General features: G+C 52.4%; 1 protein-coding gene across 1 annotated transcript; it reads left to right on the plus strand.

The window, feature by feature from the left end:
- The first annotated feature begins 502 nt into the window (after positions 1-502).
- Positions 503-20,510, plus strand: SDC4 (syndecan 4). Its single transcript, XM_079944742.1, has 5 exons — positions 503-680; positions 13,431-13,569; positions 14,674-14,720; positions 15,541-15,739; positions 18,981-20,510. Exons 1-5 carry the CDS (start codon positions 612-614, stop codon positions 19,130-19,132), a joined length of 606 nt encoding a protein of 201 aa, XP_079800868.1. The 5' UTR covers positions 503-611; the 3' UTR covers positions 19,133-20,510.
- Positions 20,511-22,476: the final 1,966 nt, after the last annotated feature.

The raw sequence follows: 22,476 nt of genomic DNA on the forward strand, positions 1-22,476 counted from the left end.
TTTTATCAGGACACAGCCACTGTCCTTCTTTTAAGTATTAACATTTAAGGCTGCCTTTGAGCTGCTGTGCTAGAGTTTGAGTAATTGTGACAGAGACCATCTGGCTTGCAAAGCCTAAAATATTTAGCTCTTTACAGAAAATGATGGCTGACCCCTGCCTTAAAACAACCCGCATTCACTGCCCATTTGGAAAGTCTTCTGTCCCTCAGAGGGCAGCGTACCCGGTTGGAAGGGCTAATCTAAATTCACGACCCTGGACAAGTCCTTCCTTTCCGTGGGCCTCAGTTTCCCCAGTTGCCCATCTGTAAAAGGGGGTTAGGCACAGTGATCTCCCGTCACCTGCCTAGCAGGGAATCGGGGATCCGGGTTGCTGGAGGTCAGGGATTCGGGTGGACTGAGCGGCCCGGTCCACGGGGCGGGTCCCTCGGGTTTCCAGCTGGGCGGGCAGGCGTAGCGCCCCGGAGGCCCAGCTTTCGCTGGGGAATTCCTGGCGGGTGCGGGCGACGGGGGCGGGCCGGGGCGGGGCCGGGGCGGACCGATCACCGCCTATAAGAGGGCACGCGCGCCAGCCCTGGCCACCAGCCTTCGCGCTCTCTCCGGACAGTGGTACGATGGCCCCCGCCCGCCTGCTCGCGCTGCTGTGGCTCCTCGTGGGCGCCCTTGCCGTCGCCGCCGAGTCGGTGGGTACTGGGAGATCCCCGGGGGGGGGACTGGTGCCTCCTTTGTTCCTGGGATCCTGCGATGCGGGGGCAATGGGGAGGGGGATGCGCCGCCCCCAGTTAGACGCAGAGGCCAGAGACACTTTGTTGGAAACTTGGCTCCAGGGTCCCAGGGAGGCTCCGGGGAGAGGGGGGGTGGGGGGCTCCCTCGCGCGCCGTGCGCCCCCAGCCTGTTGCGCTTCCCGTCTCCCTCTGGCCTCAGACCCGCCGCGGGCTCAAGGCTCGGACGTGACTAAGCTGGTGTCACCTCGTTTCCCCTCACCCTCTCGCCCCTTCCCTGGTGATCCTGGGGCAGGCTCGGAACCCTGACGCCCCTTCTCGCCCTCTAGAATCCGAGATGGCCTGGGAGTGAAGAGGGCTGCCTGTACTAGGAATGGGGAGGGGTTTAGGGTTCTGCAGGGCCTTGTTTCACACACCGGGGCAAGGAGTGAGCCCTGACCTCCGTTCTGGCCGCAGCCCTGCCACTGGCCTGTGGCTCCGGGCAAGGCCCTGCCCCTTCTGAGTCTCGATTTTCCCATCGGCCCAAAGCGTATGGGGGACTGGGACAGGAGGTGACCAGTGCTTCTTTAGGGTCCCTACAAAGTTGGGACGCTGATTTTTCAAGGGCGGACTGGAGGGGACGGTTTAGGCTCACCACTTGGCCAGGAGTCAAGTCTCTGCTCTCCGCCAGAAGAGCGTTTAGCGCTGGGGAAACCTAAAGTTCCCACTTTGGGGTGGGGTGAAGGGGGGCTGGGGGAAGAGAAGGTCTCAGTGAGCGCCGAGGAGCGTCCTTCTCAGCGCTTACTGGTCCCTGCTGTAGTTTACAAAGCCTGGGGCCCACCAGAAGCTCCGTTCGTCCCAGCAGCCAGCTGGGAAGGAGTGAGCCAATCACATCTGGGAAGTTGGGGTGCAGGAATTGCTGAGAGGCAATCTGACCCCCGCCCCCCAAAAAAGCCTGGGCTTTGTGCTTCCTTGGTGCCCTTAAACCTCGGTTTTGGGGAGAGCAAGTCCAGTGGCGTTTAATCATTAATGTTAATTCTTTATGGGCTCCTATTCCTCTGGGATTACTTAGGGGTGCTCGTTTCTGCCTGGCAGGCTTCATCTGAGGTATGGGTGAGACCCTGAGCTATACCCACCCCTGACCCCAGCCCCCCTTCCACCCCGTCCCCACGTACAACTGCAGCCCTGAGTGATGACAGCAAACATTTAGTGCTTATGGTACTGTCCTAATAGCTTTCTAATAGCTATTTCTAATAGCTGTTGTAGTGGCTCTATCAGCTAGTTTAACTCAGCCCTTCTGTTTACTGTTTTAAACTGGTCCTGAGGCTACACAGGTCAACTAACCTGCCCAAGGTCACACAGCTGATAAGAGGCTGAGTCAGATGCAAATGAAGCAGACAGGCTTCCAGGTCCCTTTTTTCTCTTTTGCACGTATCTTGACGTGTAGTCTGATGCTACTCTGAGTGGCTGCTGTTATGTCTCATCCCTGGGTCACTCTTTAGAATCCATAAAAGATTCGGGGCGGGCCGGCCACAAGGAGTTCTGGGGTAGAAGGAAACCGAGGGCCAGAGTGAGGTGATGACTTCCCCAAACTAAGAAGGGCAACCTCGCCAAAAGGTGAGTGGCTGAGTTAGGACTCGAACCCAAGCCTGCTGCTCCCCGTGCAGTGCTCTCAACTAGGCCGCTGAAGGATGTGTTGGCGTCACAGCTGTGGAGGCATCCGAAGGAATGGCATGGCATGTCGCATCGGCCTGGGTGGTGTGGGGAAAAGGGGAAAGACCCTGGTGGTTGAGAGGTAACATGCCGGTCTCGGTTCAGGGGCTGCCAAGCCTGCAGGTGCTTGGGGGGTCGGGGGAGGAGCAGGCAGCTGTGCCTGGGGGCAGTGAGGAGGATGTGGTTTGGGGGAGGGTATGTGGTGACCCATCAGCTGGAGAAGTGAGCCCTAGACAGCTGCTTCCTGAGAGAGATGTCCGTCTCTCTCATCCTGACCTCAGCGCTCCCTTCCTGGCTAATGTTACGAGATCTTCCACCTTGAACTGGGTCCCAGGGCTTCCCCCCTTTCCCCCGCACCCTGCTCCCAGCACTTTTCTTCCTCCCAAGGTTGTGGCTGGAAAAATCAGACCTAGTCACAGTTGGATTAGACCACAGAGATGATCCGGTCGACACTCTTCTTTTTGCAGGCGGAGAAAATTGAGGCCCAGAGAGAACGGTTTTGGTGATAACAGTTGTTGTTTATGGAGTGTTTTCCATATACCAGGTCTGGTGTATTTTATTCTCATAAAAACCCTAGCATGTGGGGATTATATTATGCCCATTTTACAGGTGAGGTGAAATGGTACCATCTTGGGGTAGCAGAGAGCTCACAGGCCATCAGAATCTCTTGTCCTGTAGTCCCCCTCCAATAATGCTATTGGGGCCACTGCCCAAAGTTTAGGTTTAAGCCAAAGGCCTGTCCTCCCCATGGGTAGTGCCCTCCTTTCCGCCCCCTCAGTGCCACAGGTTTTGGGAAGGGAACACAGGCTGAGCCAGACCCTTCTCTGTTAGGTGGGGCTTGCCGTCCTAAACCAGTTCTTCCTGTCCAGCTGGAAGCATTCCCCTGATCTGCCTTCCTGCCACTCCCTCCCTGGCCAATTAAAGGCAGCCTTGTTTTGGGAGCTGGACCCCCGCCCCGTGGTGTTGCTGCCCAGGGGCACAGACGTGGCACCAGGCCCAGTCAGTCCTGGGGAAGTGTCCCCCACGCACCCCGTGTACTTTAGCTAAGAGATGTTTCTGGTCTTCCTGAGAATTCTCTCCTTGGAAGTAGCGGTGGGGACGGAAGCCCAGGGGATCTAGGACCCTTGAGTGGCCAGAGAGAGTTCTTTGGAATTCTTAGAAGCCCAGAGAGCTACCAAAGGAAAATATTTGGGCCATGCTTTGGAGGGCTGTGTGAGATTGGGTCCCTTTCTCTCTCTGGGTTGACATCCCCCATCTGTAAAATGGAGTTTGAACTGAATAGAGAGCCCCTTCCAGCTCGGGTATTCTATTAATAATTAAGTAGCTACTCTTTGAAAGGGTTGTGGAAACCATAAAGACATCTAAGGCATTCCCTCCCTTGAAGAAACTTATGGCTCATGAGGGTATTAACATACCCCATCAAATTCTGAGCCCTTCCTCCTCCTCCCCTCTTCCAGCCCCCGACACACCCAGGCCAGGAACTCTGCTCTATTCACTTTCAGTGAAATACCTGGCCCATAGTTAGTACTCAGGAAATGTGTGTATGAATGAACAAATAAATGTATGCATGTAACTTCATTCTAAAAGGTGCACTGAGGTTATTTCTTACTGACATGATTGCCTCCCAGTGATACTGTGAGGTGGGTATTATTATCTCCATTTTTACAGGAAAGTGATGCTCAGAGGAACGTAGGGGCTTGCCAAGGTCAGGACCAGGTCTGTCAGGTAACACAAGGTGTCTGATTTGCAGGTCCTCGGAGAACATTCCAGATGAGGAAATTGGCTGGGTTTGATAGTAGATGCCTTGGGTCCTCCTTCTGAATCGCTGGGTGACCTTCAGCAAACATGCCCTCTCGGTCTCAGTGTCCCCCACTCTGGAATGAGGTTGTTGGACCAAAGCCGTCTAAAGGGTCCTTTCTGGCGGGGGGAGAGGAGCTTTCTTGGCATCCTTGGTTAAGAGTCTACGCAAGAAGCAATGGTGGGGAGGCGGGTGGTGGAGACATTCAGCTCCTTCCATCCCCAGCTCCTGGAAACAGGGCTTTTCCAAGTACTTGGAGCGCTGAGCTGGCCTGAATGAGGGGGTGGGAAGCCTGGCCTGGCTCCCCCGCCCCAGGTCCCTCTTGGGAGGAATTGGCTCCTAGCTGTCCTCGGCCTCCTGGACTGGTGGGTGTGATTTCCAAGTGACGACTTAAAATTGGGGGAAGGGGCTGGACAGGGCTCTGTGAGTCACTGGAGGAGAGTGGTAGCTGGCCTGCCTGAGTCACCCATTTCCTTTCAGCCTCTTCGCTAATAGGATGGCCCTGCAGTGGGCATGTTGGCATGAGCTCCAGAGTTTCACCTTGTCCTTTGGGGGCCTATTAGCGATAGTCACCTAGTGTCCAGGGCCTTGAAGGGACATACAGGAAATACTAGTACTAGGCCCCAGACCTTCACAGCGCCTTGCCTGTGTGTGGCCTCTGACGGAATAGAGTTGACCTCTGCAACTGAATTGTGGTTGCCAAGGGGGAAAGGGGGTGGGGAAGGGATGGAGCGGGAGTTTGGGGTTAGCAGATGCAAACTATTACACATAGAATGGATAAACAACAAGGTCCAACTCTATAGCACAGGGAACTATAGTCAATATGCTCTGATAAACCATAATGGAAAAGAGTATAAAAAAGATTGTATATATACGTATAACTGAATCACTTTGCTGTACAGCAGAAATTAACACAACATTGTAAATCAACTGTACTTCAATTAAAAACAAAAAAAGATTACGTAGAGCAAAAGAGAAGAAAATAAGTGACCCCTGGCAGGTAGTGCTCCCCGCCCCCCCCCCCCACCGCCTCCCTTAAAGCAAAACTGAAGCTACCATTGGTCTGAGTTTACAGAGCAAAGCTGGTACAGTCCAGATTGATCCCAGGATTCTGATTTTTCTGACGCTCTCTCTTGCTTCTTGGGATTGGAACATTGATTTGGATTTAGGCAGACCTGACTCCAGAGATGTGAAACCCCCCCTCTTACCAGCCCCATGGCTTGGGACAGGCCACTGGGCCGCTCCAAGCCTCTGCTTTCTGGTCTATAAGAAGATGGGGTTTGTGGGGAGGCTTGTAGGAGATGACAAGGCCGCAAGTGGAGCTCTTAGGAGCCCGCCTGGTAGGCAGGAGGCCTCAGCGAAAGTTCCCAGCTTTGCCCAGGCTGCCTTGTTGCCAGATGGTCCTTTCCTTTAGAGGATCCCACCCTCAGGGGCCCCAGGAGAGCTCTCTCCCCTCCCCCCAACAGCTGCAAGGTGGGAAGGGAGGAGTCTAGGGTGGGGCTGACAGAGCCCAAATCTCCTATTTGTTTGTCTTAGAAGTTTGTTAATTATCGGATGGGTTGATATTTAAACAAGAACCAGTTCCCGGCAGCCCTACCCCTCCTGCGGGGATCGGTAGGAATCCCCCCGCTGAGCAATTTTTCAGCCTGGAGAGAGACGGGGCAGGGGGACCGGACAGCCAGGACACTGCCCGGGCCGCAGGGGTTGGCCTCCCATGCTGGAGGAGCCTTGTGCAGTAGGGGGAGGGCCGGTGTTTCCAGTCCAGAGGCCGAGGGAATTGCAAAAAAAAAAAACGCCCTGGGCTCTGGGGGAGGGAGTGTGATGGTGGACAGAAAAGGTGCAGTGTTCTGGAATGCCAGTTTTCAGATGTTTTCATCGTGTGATGCCTAGGGAGAGAGAAGGCTTGTGTCAACAGCTGGGGCCTGATTTAACCCTAAGAGTTCAAGCAACCTGACTTGGGCGGGTTTGTTATTAACTCACTGGTGATCTTTGGGCGTGGTCCCCTCTGGCCCTGTCCCCGGGAGGCTGGGAGACTGGAAAATGGGTACGTTTCACGTCAGAAAAACCTGAGTTCCCGTCTCAGCCCTACTGCTCAGCCAGGGACACGCAGTTAGTTAATAAGTCATTTGGCTGGTGTGAGCCCCAGCGTCCTCTATAAAACACCTGTGTCACTCCGGGTCGTCATCAGTGTTTGGCAAACTTGTGAAGCTCTGGTTTAAGTTTAGTTTATTATTAGTGGCTAGACAAGGGTTCTTGACCTGGCCAGAGGTTGGCGTGGGGAGGCAGTTGTCTGTGTGCGCGCTGAGAAATGTAAACCAGTAGTTATGGTTCTTGGGGTTCAGAACTTTTTATCCCTCTCACAGGGCTCCAGGAGTCCCCAAAAAGATCACTCTGTGATCCTAACAGTTCTTAACAGCTTCAGCCTTCTGTGGTCCCCCCTACCCACCCCTGTGACTCCCTACCTCCCACCCCAGCCCCAGGCCCTCCTACTCAGCCCCCTCCCTCCTGCTTTACTCTGCATCCCCCCTCCCCCTCCTTCAGGCTTGGAGCTCGGCTGCCCCAGTTTTCTCTGGCACAGTAGCAGAGGCTGCTAGTCAGGTGACACCTGGGGTAATGGAAAGGGGAGGCAGGGAGAGGCTGGTATGTGTGGAAACAGTGACTTGGTGGGGCCCGCCGGTCGTGGCCAGGCCTGCGGGGGACTGGCTGTACTGTTCAACCTCGGGGCATGGGGGCAGTGGTGACCAACGGCTGGGACACTCCTTGCCCTGGGGAAGCCCAGCCAAAAGACGTCTGCGGGACAGACTGACCCGATCTGGAGCTGTGGCTTCCCCGGGCGGCGGGGGAGGCTGGGAAGGGGCAGGAAGCCAGCACCCAGGGCTGATCTAATCGGCCGAGACAAGGCTATATCGACTCTGCCCTAGAGAACACGGGAGGCTTGTTTATACCCTGCCCTCGGATCCAGCAGGGACCTCGGATCCGCTGCCTAGATTACCAGCCCAGCTTCAATGCACCTCTGTCTCTGCGGCCCTGAGGGAACCAGCCCCCTCCCGGCTGTCTCCACCGGTAATCGGTAATCGGAGCAGTCCCCAGCTTGGTTACCAGGCCTCCAGACAGAGGAAGGCTTGTCTCTTTGAGAATCGCCTTTCATAGGTGGGGAAACCGAGGCCCAGAGAGAGAATCTCCCACGATTATCCGGGGTGTTAGTGACAAGGATGCCGCATCAGCTTCGGCCAGGGGGATGTCCAGAAGCTCCCCCCACCCTTCCCCTTCCAGTCTCTATTACTAGCTGGCACCCCTGGGTCCTGGAGCTGCCCTGGATGGGCAGGGGGGATTGGTGAAAAGCTGCTGGCAATGCCAGGCCTGGCTTCTCTCCTGAGCGATTGTGTTCCTAGTAACCCGACCTTGGAGTGGGCAGGGCCGACATTCGAACCCCCATCCCCAGACCTGGCTTAACCCTTCCCATACCAGCACACCAGGTCCTGGATTTGTGTGTGGTTTCTTCTGGCCTTCTAGATATTTTTTTCATCCTCAAGGCAGGTCAGGAAATACTCTGGGGATACAGGTCCCCAAGTAGAGTTTCAAGTGTCTCTCTGGTCACTGCCGTTTGCTCTTTTTGGAAAAACGCAGTTGGTCTCTCCTCTGCCTCTATCTGCTTAGGACAGGTGCTCCAAGCTGTGTGACCTTGCGCAGATCTCTGCCCATCTCTGGGCCTTTCTCTCTTCTATCAGGGGGCCTGACTGGTTGTTAAAGAGTCTCTGGTCTCGGAAGCAAAATAAATAACAAGCTATAGGGTATGTCCCTGCGCAGTTTGCAAAGCACATCCCCACCCACCAACCACTTTTCTAGCAATGCAACTGCTTCGACAACTTTTCCCAGGTCTCTCTGACCCTTTGAGCACTAATCCCCTCAGCCAGAAGGAAGGCAGATGGGGATTAATAATAGCTGCTACTCACTGAGCACCTGCTGTGTACCAGGCCACGTGCTGGGTCCCTTGCACACCCCAATGCGTTTCACTTAATCCTCATCCTTCAGCAAGGTGCTACTAGCCCTGGTTACAAAAAGAGGAAACTGAGGCTTTAAGATGTGAAATAAATGGCCAGGCTTGTATAGTTAGGGAGTGATAGGACTGTGGTTTGCTGGTGGAACTGCCTTCACAGGTCACCACTCTGGTGGTGGATCCTTCCATTTCTGCCAACATGTAGAGTCCTGATTGTGGCACCCAGCTTTTGCTCATTCTAGGGGATATCTGACCCTTCAGAAGGAGGATGGGGGAGGACCATGCCTGGATCAGTGGCCCCTTCTGGGGATCTCCTGCCAGGACCACCGTGCTGGGCTCAGCAGTTAGGGCCCAGGGTACTCGGCATCCCAGCTTCCCCCCAAATTTGGCTTGCCCAATTGACCTTCTGGTCTCACCCCCGAAAGAAGGGTCGAGTGTGTCCCTGACCCCTGGGGGTGGCTTCCTCCCCTGGGGAAGGGCCAGGTGGGGGAAGGCTCGCCTCTCTTTTCCTCCCACCCGTTCTCTGACCCTGAACTTCTCCCCGGTGTCCCAGCCAAGTTTCTGTTCTTTTGTTTAAGCAATATCACTTTTACCTTTGTTTACTCCCTGACCAGGGGAAGGGGTGCCCTGGAGCCCTGGCCTGGAATTTGTACGCTCTGGGCTGTGGCACTGGGGTGGAGAGGTAAATTGTGGGTGGCAGTGAGAAGTCTGGCTGTGGCTAAGACATGGTCTTGAGAAAGATCTAGGTTTGAATCCCACCTCTGTCGCTTTCTAGCTCTGTGACTTTACATGAATGACTCAACTGAAGCTCTCTTTCCGGCAACATGGGTAGAGCACCTTACAAGGCTGTTGTGTCAATAAAAACAGCTCATACGGAGAAAATACGCTCATACGTGGGTACTGGCCCCATGATTTTCCTGGGTGACTGAAGCTGTAGGACTTTGCAGTAGGGTTGCTGACGTTTCCTAGCTTCATGCCAATCGCCTAAGGATTGGATGTGGGTTATATCTGGAGTGACAGCTGCTGCCCGTGGATTTGCTGAGCCCTTTAGGGGCAGCCCAGACCCTAGAAGTGGGAAAGGAAGACAAGTCCAACCCAGGAGCCCAGAGACCTAGGTTCTTTCTTTTTTTTTAATTTTTAAATTTTTATTTATTTTTTATACAGCAGGTTCTTATTAGTTATCCATTTTATACATATTAGTGTATACATGTCAATCCCAATCTCCCAATTCATCCCAACACCACCACCCCCCGCCACTTTCCCCCCTTGGTGTCCATACGTTTGTTCTCTCCATCTGTGTCTCTATTTCTGTCCTAGGTTCTTTTTTTTTTTTTTTTTTTAGGGACCTAAGTTCTAAGTCCAGTTCTGCTTGGGTGACCTTGGCAAAGGCCCTTATCTTTTAATCTGGGTAATAAAGTGAGATGGTTGGGCCTCAGACACCTTCTGTAGGTAGGCATTAGTCTTCACAGCACAAAATAGCGCCTACCCCTCTTCTTTGCTATGGAGGCTCTGGGGAAGCATCCAGCATCTCTAAACCTCCAGGCAGCAGCCCCAGGTGCCCACCAGGGTCTGCTGATTCAGCTGCTGATTTCTGTTGTGTGTCTATGAGTAGGACAAAGATACAGAGAGACCTGAGGGCCCAGACCTGCGTGCACACACGTGTGACCACACGCTCCCCGGGCAGGGATGGGGTGAGCCAGGTGCAGGGTGGAGTCCCTCTCTGGTCAGGGCTCGGCCTGGCTGCTGGGGGGCCTGGTTCTTCAAAGCCACCTCAGACTGAATGGGCCTTGTCTGAAAAGAGGGTGGGGGAAGGGAGGGCTCTTGGCATCCCCCCATCCACACACAGACACAAAAGGGATACTTGCCCACAATCCCAGGGAGCCTGGTTGCGTCTTACTGGTCTAGTCTTAGGGATTCTGCCCACTTGGGAATTTCCCTCTTGTTAGGGGTCTTGGGCAGAGAAGGGGCCACTTCTGTAGTTGGAGAGGATTTAATTTCCTGTGTCCTCCATCAGTACACCTCACAGAGCTCCTCCTAAGCCCTTTGACTTGCTGGAAGAGGCACCTGGGCTCATCTAAGGCAGCCTTCAGGGATCCCTGCCCATTTATTTATCTGTTTGTTTGTTTGTTTGTGGCGCACCACACGCCATGCAGGTTCCTTTAGGGATCCCTGTCCCGCTTGCTTATTTATTTATTTATTTGTGGCACACCACATGGCATGCAGGTTCTTACTTCCCCAACCAGGGATCGAACCCGTACCCCCTACAGTGGAAGCTCAGAGTCCTAACCACTGGACTGCCAGGGAATTCCCAATCCCTGTCCTTTTAGAGCTGAGATAGGTGTCTGATGGGATCTAATCCTGGCTAATTCTGGCCATTCCTGACCTTAAGAAAAGTCATTTATGCTCTCAAGGAACCTGGTATAAAAATGAAGGGTTGGGGACTTCCCTGGTGGCGCAGTGGTTGAGAGTCCACCTGCCGATGCAGGGGACGCGGGTTCGTGCCCCGGTCCGGGAAGATCCCACATGCCGCAGAGCGGCTGGGCCTGTGAGCCATGGCCGCTGAGCCTGCGCATCCGGAGCCTGTGCTCCGCAACAGGAGAGGCCGCAACAGTGAGAGGCCCGCGTACCGCAGCAAAAAAAACCCAAAAAAAACCCAACAACAACAAAAAATGAAGGGTTAGGGATGACCCGGTGACCCCCAAGATGGCTGAACTAGGAATCAATCTAGTTTTCAGCCTGGGTTTTGCTGCAGACTTGGTCTTCATTTCCTGACGTAAAACAGAGCTGTTACCAACCAGTCAGTGTGCTGATCCCGTGGGTTGTTTTGAAACACTCCTCAGCACTTTCACCCACTAAAAGAAAGGCAGGATTCATAAATAACCAGTTGTGGCTCCTGGGAATGAGAAGGTAGGGGAACGTCTCAGCCTGAAACAACACAGTGTTGGGACCCTAGCCCCCATCTTGAGGACTTTGAGCTCTGACTTGTCTCCAGGCCAGATAAGCAAGTGGCCAAAGTACCTTCTTTCCCTCCTGGGCTGGGTTTGACCTCCGCTTGACAGGACTCCCTCCTAACCGAGGTAGGTGGGCACTCTGTGTACACGTGTGTTCATGCATGTGTTTATCCGTATGTGGCTAAAGGCTCAGGTGACCCATGCCTGGGTTCCGGTCCAGTGTGGGGACTTTCTTGCCTGGGTGATCTTGGGGAAGGGACTTATTTTCTGAGCATCCACCCCCGCCCCCCGCCTCCCCCCCTCCCCCGCCTCTTAATACTTCTGCAAATAAGGGCTATGAGGTGGAGCTCATTCACGCTAAGTGCTTAGTGTAGTAAGCCGCTGGGGTCCTGCTGTTTCTGATTCTGGGCCCCAGGGGAATTTGCAGCAGGAGATGGGGGTAGAGCACAGGGACCCCACCCTAGGTACAGGCAGCTTGCGCAACCACGGAGGAGCCTTCCTCCAGTGCTGCCAAACTGAAGCCACAGGCATGGGGCTGTGCGGGGGCTGGAATTCCAGCGCCGGCAACCCCACAGCTCCTGATTCCCGAGTCATGAAGTCATCCCCCACCAGGGCTTAACCCCTTCTGGCTCCCCACCCCCACGTGTATCAAGCGTTCAGCAGAGATTCTCGCCTTGGCGGTGGGGGGGGGTTGCCTGCCCACTGTCTTCCTCCCGGCCTGACCCTGCTCCCTTCCGGGAATCCAGCTGCCCTTGACAGGGTGGAAGGGGACCTGATATGATAGTCCGGTTCCGCCCACCTCTCCCCGGAAGCCTGGGCCTCTCCCACAGATGGTAACCTTGTCTTAGGAACGGATGTTCCTTCTCAGGCTCTCCCCTGTGTTACTGGCAAGTCTCTGCTGGGTGAAGGACAGCTTGGGCAGTCAGAAGCACGCCCTGGCCTCTTTCCTGAGCTATGTAGCTAACTCACTGTGTGACCTTGGGCAAGTCACTGCTGTGTCCGGGACTCATCTTGCAAATTCTGTGAAATGGGAGGACAGGGGCCTCCCTGGGCTCCAGCTGGTGTTCCTGGTTCTGAGGAGACCTTCCACCCCCTGCAGTTAGGGGGTTGGGGAAAAGAGAATGTCTTGGGCAGGGGTGTGTATTGAATGTATTCGAAACCCTGACGCTTCTGGGAAATAATAGGCATTTTAATATTTGAGTTCATTAGTGAAAGAATGAACTTTGCCCAGGGCTGCTGTTCTGTGGGCAGAGGAAGGCTTAACCCAGAAGCTAGGGGGAAGGGTGGTGCGCATCCCATATATTTCCCGACTCTCTTGAAGGAGCTTTGTTTTACACTCAGCTGAACTTGAGGGGATGGGAGCAGGGTAGCTGATGTTCTGTAGGACTTGGGGAAAGTTCTTCGCCTTCCTGGATCTTTCATACTTTCTTTTTGAAAGCTTCTCAGTGGGGATGGACCTAAGGTTCTGCTGGGAACAGCTAGCCCCAATAGGTGGCAGCTGAGTGATACACACGGGTCCTGGAGTGGGTGGTCCGTGAGGGCAGAGGCAGGGCTCACTTAGCACACCGCAGAATGACTGTGGGAGATGTTTGGAAGGCTGAACACACGAGTGTGCTCATGTACTCTTGAGTCCCTAGCTCCAGGCAGAGCCCTGACCCGAAGCTGTCCTGGGGTGTGGGTGGGCCAGCCCTGCCTGTCCCAGCCCCGTCCGACTCAGCTGGGAAAGTTGTCCTAGACAGGGCGTGACCAGCACCAGTGGCCCTCTCCCTGCCGTGGGTGAATCAGCTGTGATAGCATCATAGCGCCCTGGAGTGTGGATGGGGAACAGTGGCTCTGAAGGCGGGCAGCCCTATGTGGAGTCCTCACTTCTCCATCTGCTACTCCCGTCACCAAGAGAAAATGATTTAATATCTTTGATACCCAGCTTCCTCAGTTATAAAATGGAATTAAAGACTGGCCTTTAGAGTTATTAAGAACAGAGCCTGGCATATAGCAAGTGCCTCAGTACAGGGCACCTAAGGTATTTATATTCGGTTCATGACCACCTTTATATTTTTATTAGCTCAGAATGGGAACGGGATTTTTCTAAGGTCACACAGCAAGTTAGGGGCCAGGAGGGGGCCAGGACCCAGGTCTCCAGGCTCTGGCCTGATCCTCTTCCAGCACCCCAGCTCACCTTCCTGAACGCCCACTTCACTGCCTCTCCAGGGTTCAGGGGCTGCTATAGAGCACTGGGAGGCGACTGACTGATGTGTCTCCTGTTTTTACCCTAGATCCGAGAAACTGAGGTCATCGACCCCCGAGACCTCCTAGAAGGCCGACACTTTTCCGGAGACTTACCGGACGACGAGGATGTTGGGGTACCTGGGCAGGAGCCCCATGACTTTGAGCTGTCTGGCTCTGGAGATCTGGGTACGGAGGGTGTGGTGGGCAGGCCAGGGCCCAGGGCTGGAGGGAACCCATCCTCTTCCTCCTACAAGGGTGACCCCGCCTTGAAGTTGGATTTTCCTATCGTGCCCCTCCCCCTAAAAAGGGGGGAAACCAAAGTTGCCGGATCAACCCATCCCTGAAACCCTCTCTGGGCAAATGGTTTGTTGCTTTGAGTTCAATTTTAGTTCTATCTTTGCGCCAGCCCGAACCTGTCCACCTTCGGACAGGGTTGGGTGGGGTGGGCGTGGGGAGGAGGACTGTTGAGTGTTTTTCTTCCTTTGAAAAGGAAAGGGAGCAGCTCAGAAGCCTGGGGACAAGGTGACGAGAGCGGTGTGGGTGGGAACAGAGAGCAAACCCCCTGCTTCGGAGGGCGTGGGAGTAGTGAAGGGGCCCAGACCAGGGGCCGGTAACTCTCCTGGTCTGTGACTTCCTGGCTCCGGCTGCCGGGCTAGACAGAACTGCAAGAAGCATCCCTCCTATGTGTGAGGTGGTGTAATAATTTGAAGTTTGAGCTTTGGAGACACGTAGTCCCGAGTTCCAACTGCCACTCGGTGACCTCTAAGCCTTTGTTTCCTCATCTGTGAGATGGGAATAGAAATGACAGTGCATCGGTGTCTGTGTTGTGGAGTTGGGACTGAGTGAAAGCCCTTGGCATTTACCACACCCTCGGGAAATACACGAATATTGCAATTTCTAATATCTACTGTTGCAATCTAGCTTCTTCTCAAATGAATCCCCTGGAGATCTTGTTAAAATACAGATTTCGATTTAGTGGACCCTGAGATTCTGCATTTCTAACCAGCTACCGGGTGATGCTGTTGGTCCTGGGATCTATATGGAGCAAGAGTTTGGAGCTGACAAAAAAATCTGCCCAGTTACCAGCTCAACATTCCTGTGAAAGAGCCAGGGAGGCAGGTCTCAGGAGCCCCATTTTACAGATGAGATGGCTGCGGCTGGGGTGGGAATGATCACCTGCTGGACACTGAACATTTGGGGGCCGATTGTGAATTCGAACTCCCACCAGCCCTGGGTCATTGACCTGGGGGTAACCGACCTCACATTCACACGGCCTTTCTGTCCTTACAGATGACTCAGAGGACAGCCCTATCTTCCCGGAAGTGATCCATCCCTTGGTAAGCAGCTACACGCTTTTGCCTCTCCTGTTCTTAGTACCTCTTGAGGGGAGCAGAATAAGTGGGAGTCTGACCTCACTCTGCAAGAGGCTTCTATTTGTGGCCCTGGACTCTTGGGACAGGCACAACTGTGGGTCATGGGCAAGCCATCCTCTCTGCAGGGGTAATCAGTAAGTGATAAACACTTAGATGTGTTTCCAGCCTCCTTTTTAGTGTGCGTTTCTAGGTATTTCCCAACATTAATATCGAATTATACATACAGTTCTATGTACTTCGTTTTTCACTTAAAGTGATCATGAGTATTTCCACACGTAATTAAATGTTTTTCCTAGTCATTTTTATGGCCTGCGTAATCAGAGTTCACCCAGTTTCCCTTATTGATGGAAAAGAGGTTTATGATTTTTTGATCCTTCAATGACAACACTGCAGCAAGCATCTTTTACACAAATCTCTGATTAGCCCCTTAGGACAGAGTCCCAGAGATAAAATTGCTGCCTTAATGGAGAAGCTATTTCTGCAGTTTTGCCAAACCACCCTCCAGAATAGAATAGTAATATTCTGTTACTCTAGAATATTCTAGAACACCTGCTTCCCTGTGCCCTTGGTCACATTATTCATTCCCCTTTTGGGACAGATTTACTAGAAAAGTTGACAGCATAATTGTTGAGAGGTTGTTGCTGATTTCTGCTCTAGGACCACGTGGTTTGGCCAGCGAGATGCAGAACCAGATTCCTCACCTGGCTGAATGTCCCTGTCCCCTGCCCTGGGTCCCTCCCCCAACCATGCTGAGTGTTGGTCTCTTTTCCTTCCCTCTATCCAGGTGCCTCTAGATAACCACATACCTGAGAAGACAGGGCTTGGGAGCCGGGTCCCCACCGAACCCAAGGAACTGGAGGAGAATGAGGTCATCCCCAAGAGGATGTCACCCTTTGGTGGGGACGAGGATGTGTCCAGCAAGGTGTCCATGTCCAGCACAGCCCAGGGCAGCAACATCTTTGAGAGGACAGAGGTTCTGGCAGGTAAGGTCCCACGCTTCCCACAAGATACCCCGAAGGGGGAGAGGGCTTCAGGTGGGGGCAGAATAGAGCTGCAGGCAAGGATGCCTCTAGCCCGTTAGGCAACTTGGTACCCCTTCCTTACAACCCCTGGGTGCCCTGGGGCCTTGAAGGATGACACTTCCCCAAAGACTCTGTGCTCAGCCTGTTGCACAGAGAGGAAGAATTACATACCAAGGGCTAAAATAATAAATGTTGAGTCATTCACTTGCCATAAGTCCTTCTCTTATTTACAAAGCACTTTCCCAGCCTGAGTTTAGCACCTGGGGAGTCAATTATTAAAAGTTTAACCTACCTTGAAAACGTCCCCTGAAAGCCCAGAGGCTCCTTTGGGTTGGGCTGTCTTCCCCTCCCCCTGCTGTCACTTGGCAGCCTTGTGACCTAGGCTGAGAAGCTTTCCAGCCTCAGTGGATGAAATGACCCTCAGTTTCCGTGTCTGCAAATGGGTACAGTGCTATCCCCTTGGGTTTCATGACTTCATGAAAAGTAGAATCTAAAATAACTTGGCAAACTGTAAAGGGCCGTTCTGGTTTGTCAGTATAGTTCACAATAGTAGACGGTACAGTACAGTACACTAGTAGTAGGTGGCACCCAGGGAGACTTCATGGGCCAGGTTAAGAAACAGAGGCCTAGAGAGAGTACGTGTTTGGCAAGAGCTGTAGCACTCTTGACTGTAATGTGCTGTGTGGCGAAAGCTCTGTCCCGGGGAGAGGCTGCAGGAGTGGCTCTGTGTAGCCTGGCTGTGGGATCTTCAGCTGGGGTGGTATTTGGCTTCTTCTCTTCTTCTCTGGCAGCTGTGGGGGTCCCCAAAGCTGGGTGGGGGGCTTTGTCAGAGGGAACTCCCTTTCTGGCCAGATTCTGCAGGCCGAGGGCCAGCCTGGATGAACCAGCCTGGTGAAGGGGCACCCTGGGCCCAGGCTGGGTTTTTCCTGTCTTCTGGCAAGCAGCTGGGCCGGCAGCTCCGAGTAGGCTGGAGGTACAGGGAAAGAGCCCTGTGCGCTGCCTGCAACCAGGACAGATGAAGGATCTTGCCTGCATCTTGCCAGGGTATAACCCCTGGGGACATTGGGCCCAGCTCAGCGCTGACCCTGGCCCACGGGTCCCAGAGTCAATGTTCTTTGAACTTTATGTGTGATGTGGGTGGGGTGAGGGATGCTGTCGAAACTAGAGGGGCCCTTAGAGACCTTTTAATCTTTGTAAGTTTCAAACTACTTGGTGGAAGTTCAGAGGTAAAGCCTGCCCCATCTTTCTTCACCCACAGAGTTTCACTTTTATCTGGTGGATGTGGGATAAGGTTTTGGCTTTTACCAACTAACCGTTCTACTGCTTTTAAAGAAAAACGTAAAAACCACTGATCTAGTCCAAACAACTGTTTCTTATACATAGAGAGACTCAGACCCAGAGAAAGCAAACCGCTTACTTTGGGTCATTTAACAAGAGAGAACCGGGTCATCTCAATACTTCCAATGGAGAATTACACAAGTGTGAGATCTTCAGTTGAAAAGTTATATTGTCGAGCTAGCTGAGGTGGGACCCTCCATTCCAGTAGTTTTAAAAAAGCACCTGGGACTTTATCCAGTGCTTGTCATGTGCCGTGTGATTAATGCACCTGCCTCACTGAGTCCCCATAACAACCACATCCGCCAGGTATGGTTATCTATACTCTTACAGATAAGGAAACTGAAGCTTGGAGAAGCCTAGTCACTTGTCCAAAGGCACAAGACCAGATAGTGGTAGACCTGGCATTGGAACCTAGGACCACAGGCACTTCTGAGACTGTCCTTGACCTTGTGGGGAATCCCAGCACAGACCAAGGGTCTAACAGAGGAGTCATCAGAGGGAAAGGCGATAGAAACGGGAAGGGGGTTGATACCTGATAGTCCACGTCCTTTTTCTGGTATTTCCTGGGGGTACTTTGTTGCTGCTTTTTCGTCATTTTAGTCAAGAAAGAGCCTGATTTGATTCTCTGCCACTCTGTCCCCATTCTGTGCATGGATTTGGAGTGTGTGCAGGGGCAGAAAATTAATCTTCTTAGGTTAAGACTGAATTAGGGGACTCAATCTGCTACAGAAAGGATTCTGGGAGATATCCCTGCCCGCTCAACAAACAGGAGTGAGCCCTCCGGGCAGCCTGGTGTCATACAGAGAACATAACGTTCACCTGAAAAGCCCACACCTGCCTGACACTAACCAGGTGCCCTCGGCCAGTGCTCCTCTCTGAGCCAAACTGTGTCATGTATTAAGCACCTACTGTTGTGCCAGAATGATTCAGGGTGCTAGGGACACAGATATAAACCACGAAGGTTCATCATTAATGAGTACTGAGCATATGCTATGCACTGTTCTGAGCTCTCTAAGTGGATTAATTTATTTCATCCTGGGGACAAACCTATGAGAAAGGCACTATTGTGTCCATTTTGCAATGAGAGAGATGAAGGAATTTTATTACTTAGATCCCGCAGCCAGTTAAGTGGCAGAGATAGGAATGGAACGTAGGCCTTAAGCACTGAGTTCGTATGTAGGGACATAAACCACATGTACAATTTTTTTTTTGGCCACACCGTGCGGCATGTGGGATCTTAGTTCCCCGACCAGGGATCAAACCCATGCCCCCTGCAGTGGAAGCATGGAGTCTTAACCCCTGGACCGCCAGGGAAGTCCCAAACCACATATATAGTTATCTATAACGTAGGAGTGTGGACACATTTGCATGTGGTAACTGTGTATGGTAGCATATACCTGCGTGTGTATAGAAGGTATATACCAGTCTATAGACATGTAGGTCTGCACAGGGATGCATGCACACGGGGTCAGCTAGAGAGCTCGCTGTGCTAAGGACCATGGGGTAAGTAGGTTTAAGGGGGATTTCCACAGCCTGCAGTTTCTCTTCTTCCTGGCTCAGGGCTGAGCTGGGAGTTGGCCTGGTGTTGAGAAAGAGCCTGGCTTTGGACTCAAGCAGATGTGGGTTGGAATGGTGCCTTTGTCACTCTGGTTCTATGGTTTTTTCGGTGACTTACAGTGACCCCCTTCTCATTAATGAGGTTGTGAGAATCAAATTCAGTAAGGCATCAGCAGAGCACACCCAGGGGAGTGATGGCGAGGACGTCTAGTGGTAGGAGAACCGACCAGGCGGAAGTGGCCAGTGTACCCCGAGGTCGCGACGGGCAGCCAGCTCTCACCTCACCGCTCCCCTCTCTCCTCTCCAGCTCTGATTGTGGGCGGTGGCGTGGGCATCCTCTTTGCCATTTTCCTGGTCCTGCTGCTGGTGTACCGCATGAAGAAGAAGGACGAGGGCAGCTACGACCTGGGCAAGAAACCTATCTACAAAAAAGCCCCCACCAACGAGTTCTATGCCTGAAGCTTCCTCCTGAGCACCTGCTTGGACTTCACGGGGAAGGGCCGCTGAAGGATTTTGAAGGGTGGACATTAGGGGAGGGGGAGGGCAACCCAGTCCTGATCTATCAGCATCTCCAGCTCCGATTAGGGTTTCAGTGTCAGAAGAGACATCATCTTCTACTGTTCCTGCCTGCCTCTTCTTGATTCTCTGGGCCTCCATTGTCCCAGCAGAAAAACAGGGTTAAACTTGGCCTTTCTCAAGTCCAAGTCTGGGATTGGATCGTTTCTTCATCTTCCGGTTTAGAATCGAGGCCCAGCTGAGAGCCTGTACTGAACAGGCCTCATCCAGAGCCTTTCTAAGCTATTGTGTGAATCCTGCTGGAGGGGGGCCCCCACCCCCGGCCTTCTTCCCTCCCTCCCTTCCTTCCACAGCCTGGCCCCTCTGCCAGGAGCTGGGAGAAGGAACCAGAACCATCTATCTGCACCTGGAGATGTGTCCCTCAAAGGGCACCTGCAACCACACTATGAGAGTCTGTGGTACACCTTGGGCCATTCTAGCCTCTTCCAAGTGACTTTTGGAAATCAACATTTTTTATTTGGGGAGGGTGGGGAGAAGAGCTGAAAGTTCATTGTGAAATGGACTTGTAGAATATTCATAAATCTATTTTTAGTGGGATTTTTTTTTAATGGTTCATTCCTTTGTACAGAGCGTCTCTACCTGGGCAAGAATACACAGAAGCCGAGGCATTCTCCTCCCTCTTGCACCTTTCCACAGTACTTGCTACGTTTGTATTTAATGTTTTTTGTTTTTGTTACTCGAAAGAGAGAGCAGAGTTGGAGATATAATTTTTATTAATTTTTTTTTACTATTTATAGCTTCAGACAGGGCCTCTCCTTCCCTCTTGCCTCTTTTTCTTTAAATCCCCTCCCCGTGTTTTTTGTCTTTTTAATTCTTCATACTTCCCTGCTTATGACCTTGGCCCTTTCTAAAGCTGCTTCCTCTAAGAAGCTTTTGCTGAAATATAGTTTTCTAGCAGATCCCAAAACATAACCTAGGGGATGGGATATTTGTGTCTCTTTTTCATGTAATATATTATTATTCTTCCTTGGTTCTAGCAAAATAGATAAATATATTTTTTCAGGAAATAGTGTGCTATGATATTCCCACGTAAAGCTGGGTGGTTGAGCGAGTGAGTTTTCGTGTGGCTGAGTGGATTTTTGCCTTTTTCTCTGGTCCTGTTCTTTGGTGCCTCCTCCTGATTGGGCTGGAAACCTTCTCTCCAGCTTTTGCTTTGAGCCTAGCTGGGGTTCCTTCATTTGCTGTCTCCTAACTTAAGAGAAAATTGGAGAGCAGTGCTATCCAATATGGCAGCCACTAGCCACATTGAGATCAATTAAAACTACACGAAGTCAAACGTTCGTTCCTCAGTCATAGTAACCACATTTCAAGCGCTCAGCAGCCACACGTGGCTGGTGGCTGGTGTACCAAACATGTAGGCAGAGCCCACTGGCGACGGTTGGACAGCACAGCTCGAGAACTAAGCTGGTTTAACAAGTCACAGCCCCAGTTTTGCTGAGATGACCTTTGTCTCCCTAGACAAAGGGGGATGGGGGAGGGCTGATCAGGCCCTGGCCCTGTTATCTGTGACCCTTCCTCTCCAGAGAGGAGAGGCCTGGAGAGGCCTAGTGGCTTAGCCAGGGCAGGCGACACCTCCTGACCCCATTGGCTGGGGTTGGGGGGGGAATTACCCTTGCTTCCCTCACCTTTCATCACCATAACCCCAGGGTCCCAGCTGGCTGGGTCCTCTTCCTCCCCTGGTGTCCTTTTCCTCTGGCCATGTTGGGAGTGAGCACCTCACACTGTTGTCTGTTACTGATTTTTTGATAAAAAGATAATAAAACCTGGTACTTTCTAGATCGCCTGCCTCTATCATTTTTAAGTTCATCAGACGTCATCCTTTCCCTTGATCTCAGTGGAGCCTGAGGTAATTGCTACCAGACACCAGAGGCAGAGATGTAAGACGCCAGGAAAGAGCCCGGACAGGAGGGAGGAAAGTCAGAACATGCACACTGGCCGGTGGGCCATGTCTTGCCTACCTCGGACTTTTGTTTAAGCGGCACCGTGTTTCAAAAACAAACGCAGAAATCCTTGAATTAGTTGCCGACTATGAAAGTGAGGATGTTTCCCATAAAAATCCAGACTGATTCCTTACTTCTCCCTGGGGGAAAAAAATCAAGATTTGGCAACTCTCAGGCTGCATGGCAGCCGCTGGGAGTTGCTGATGGGCGGGTACCTGTTTTAGATGCAGGCTCTCTGCTTTGCCACAGTCTGCCCACCTGCTTGGCCTCTGGGCATCGAAGCTGGTAGGCTCTGGTCAGATACCATTGATGCCTCTCGATCCTCATAACAACCTTCTGAGGTGGGTAAGATCCTTTTTTTTATTTTTAAATTTAATTTAATTTATCTATTTATTTATTTTGGCTGTGCTGGGTCTTAGTTGTGGCACGTGAGATCTTCGCTGCGGCATGCAGACTTCTGAGCTGTGGCATGCAGACTCTTAGTTGCGGCATACGTGCAGGATCCCCGACCAGGGATGGAACCCGGGCCCCCTGCATTGAGAGTGCAGAGTCTTACCCACTGGACCACCAGGGAAGTCCCAGTTCCTCCCATCTGTTCGATCTGCATTATCCAATCCAGTGGCCACTAGTTACATGTGAGTGTTTAAATTAAAATTAATTAAAATTCAAAAAATTAAAATTCAGTTCCTTAGTGGCACTAGTCACATTTCAAGTGCTCAGTAGTCACACGTGGCTGGTGCCCACTCTGTTGGATAGAGCAGATATAGAACATTATCGACTGCGGTAGGGCTAGGTTGGATGGTGTGAGATTAGCTCAGGATCCCGGGATTTGGATTTCACCTTCATTAGCTGTTACTTTGGGCTCCAATGGGCTCCAGGGAGGTGGGTCAGAACTTGGTCCATAGGAAGTGTTCCCTAAGTGGCACCTTATCCTCATCATAAACACATCTTTTGGGTGAGGTATTAGTTCCAGAAAGCCCTGTATCTTTTATTGCCGTGTAAAATTACCCCCAAACTTAGGGATTTATCACAATGTAAATATCTCACATAGTTTCCACGGGTCAGGAGTTAGCTAGGTGGTTCTGGAGTCTCATGGGATTGTAGTGAAAATGTTGGCCAGAGCTGCAGTCATCTGAAAGCTTGACTGGGCTGGAGGATCCACTCCCAAGATGGTGCACGTACATGGCAAGCGGTGCTGGCTGTCGGCAGGAGTCCTCAGTTCCTTGCCATGTGGACCCCCATAGGGCTGATTTGAGTGTCCTCATGACACAGCAGCTGGCTCTTCCC

Source organism: Stenella coeruleoalba (genome assembly GCF_951394435.1).
Source record: "Stenella coeruleoalba genome assembly, chromosome: 15".
Classification (NCBI taxonomy): domain Eukaryota; kingdom Metazoa; phylum Chordata; class Mammalia; order Artiodactyla; family Delphinidae; genus Stenella; species Stenella coeruleoalba.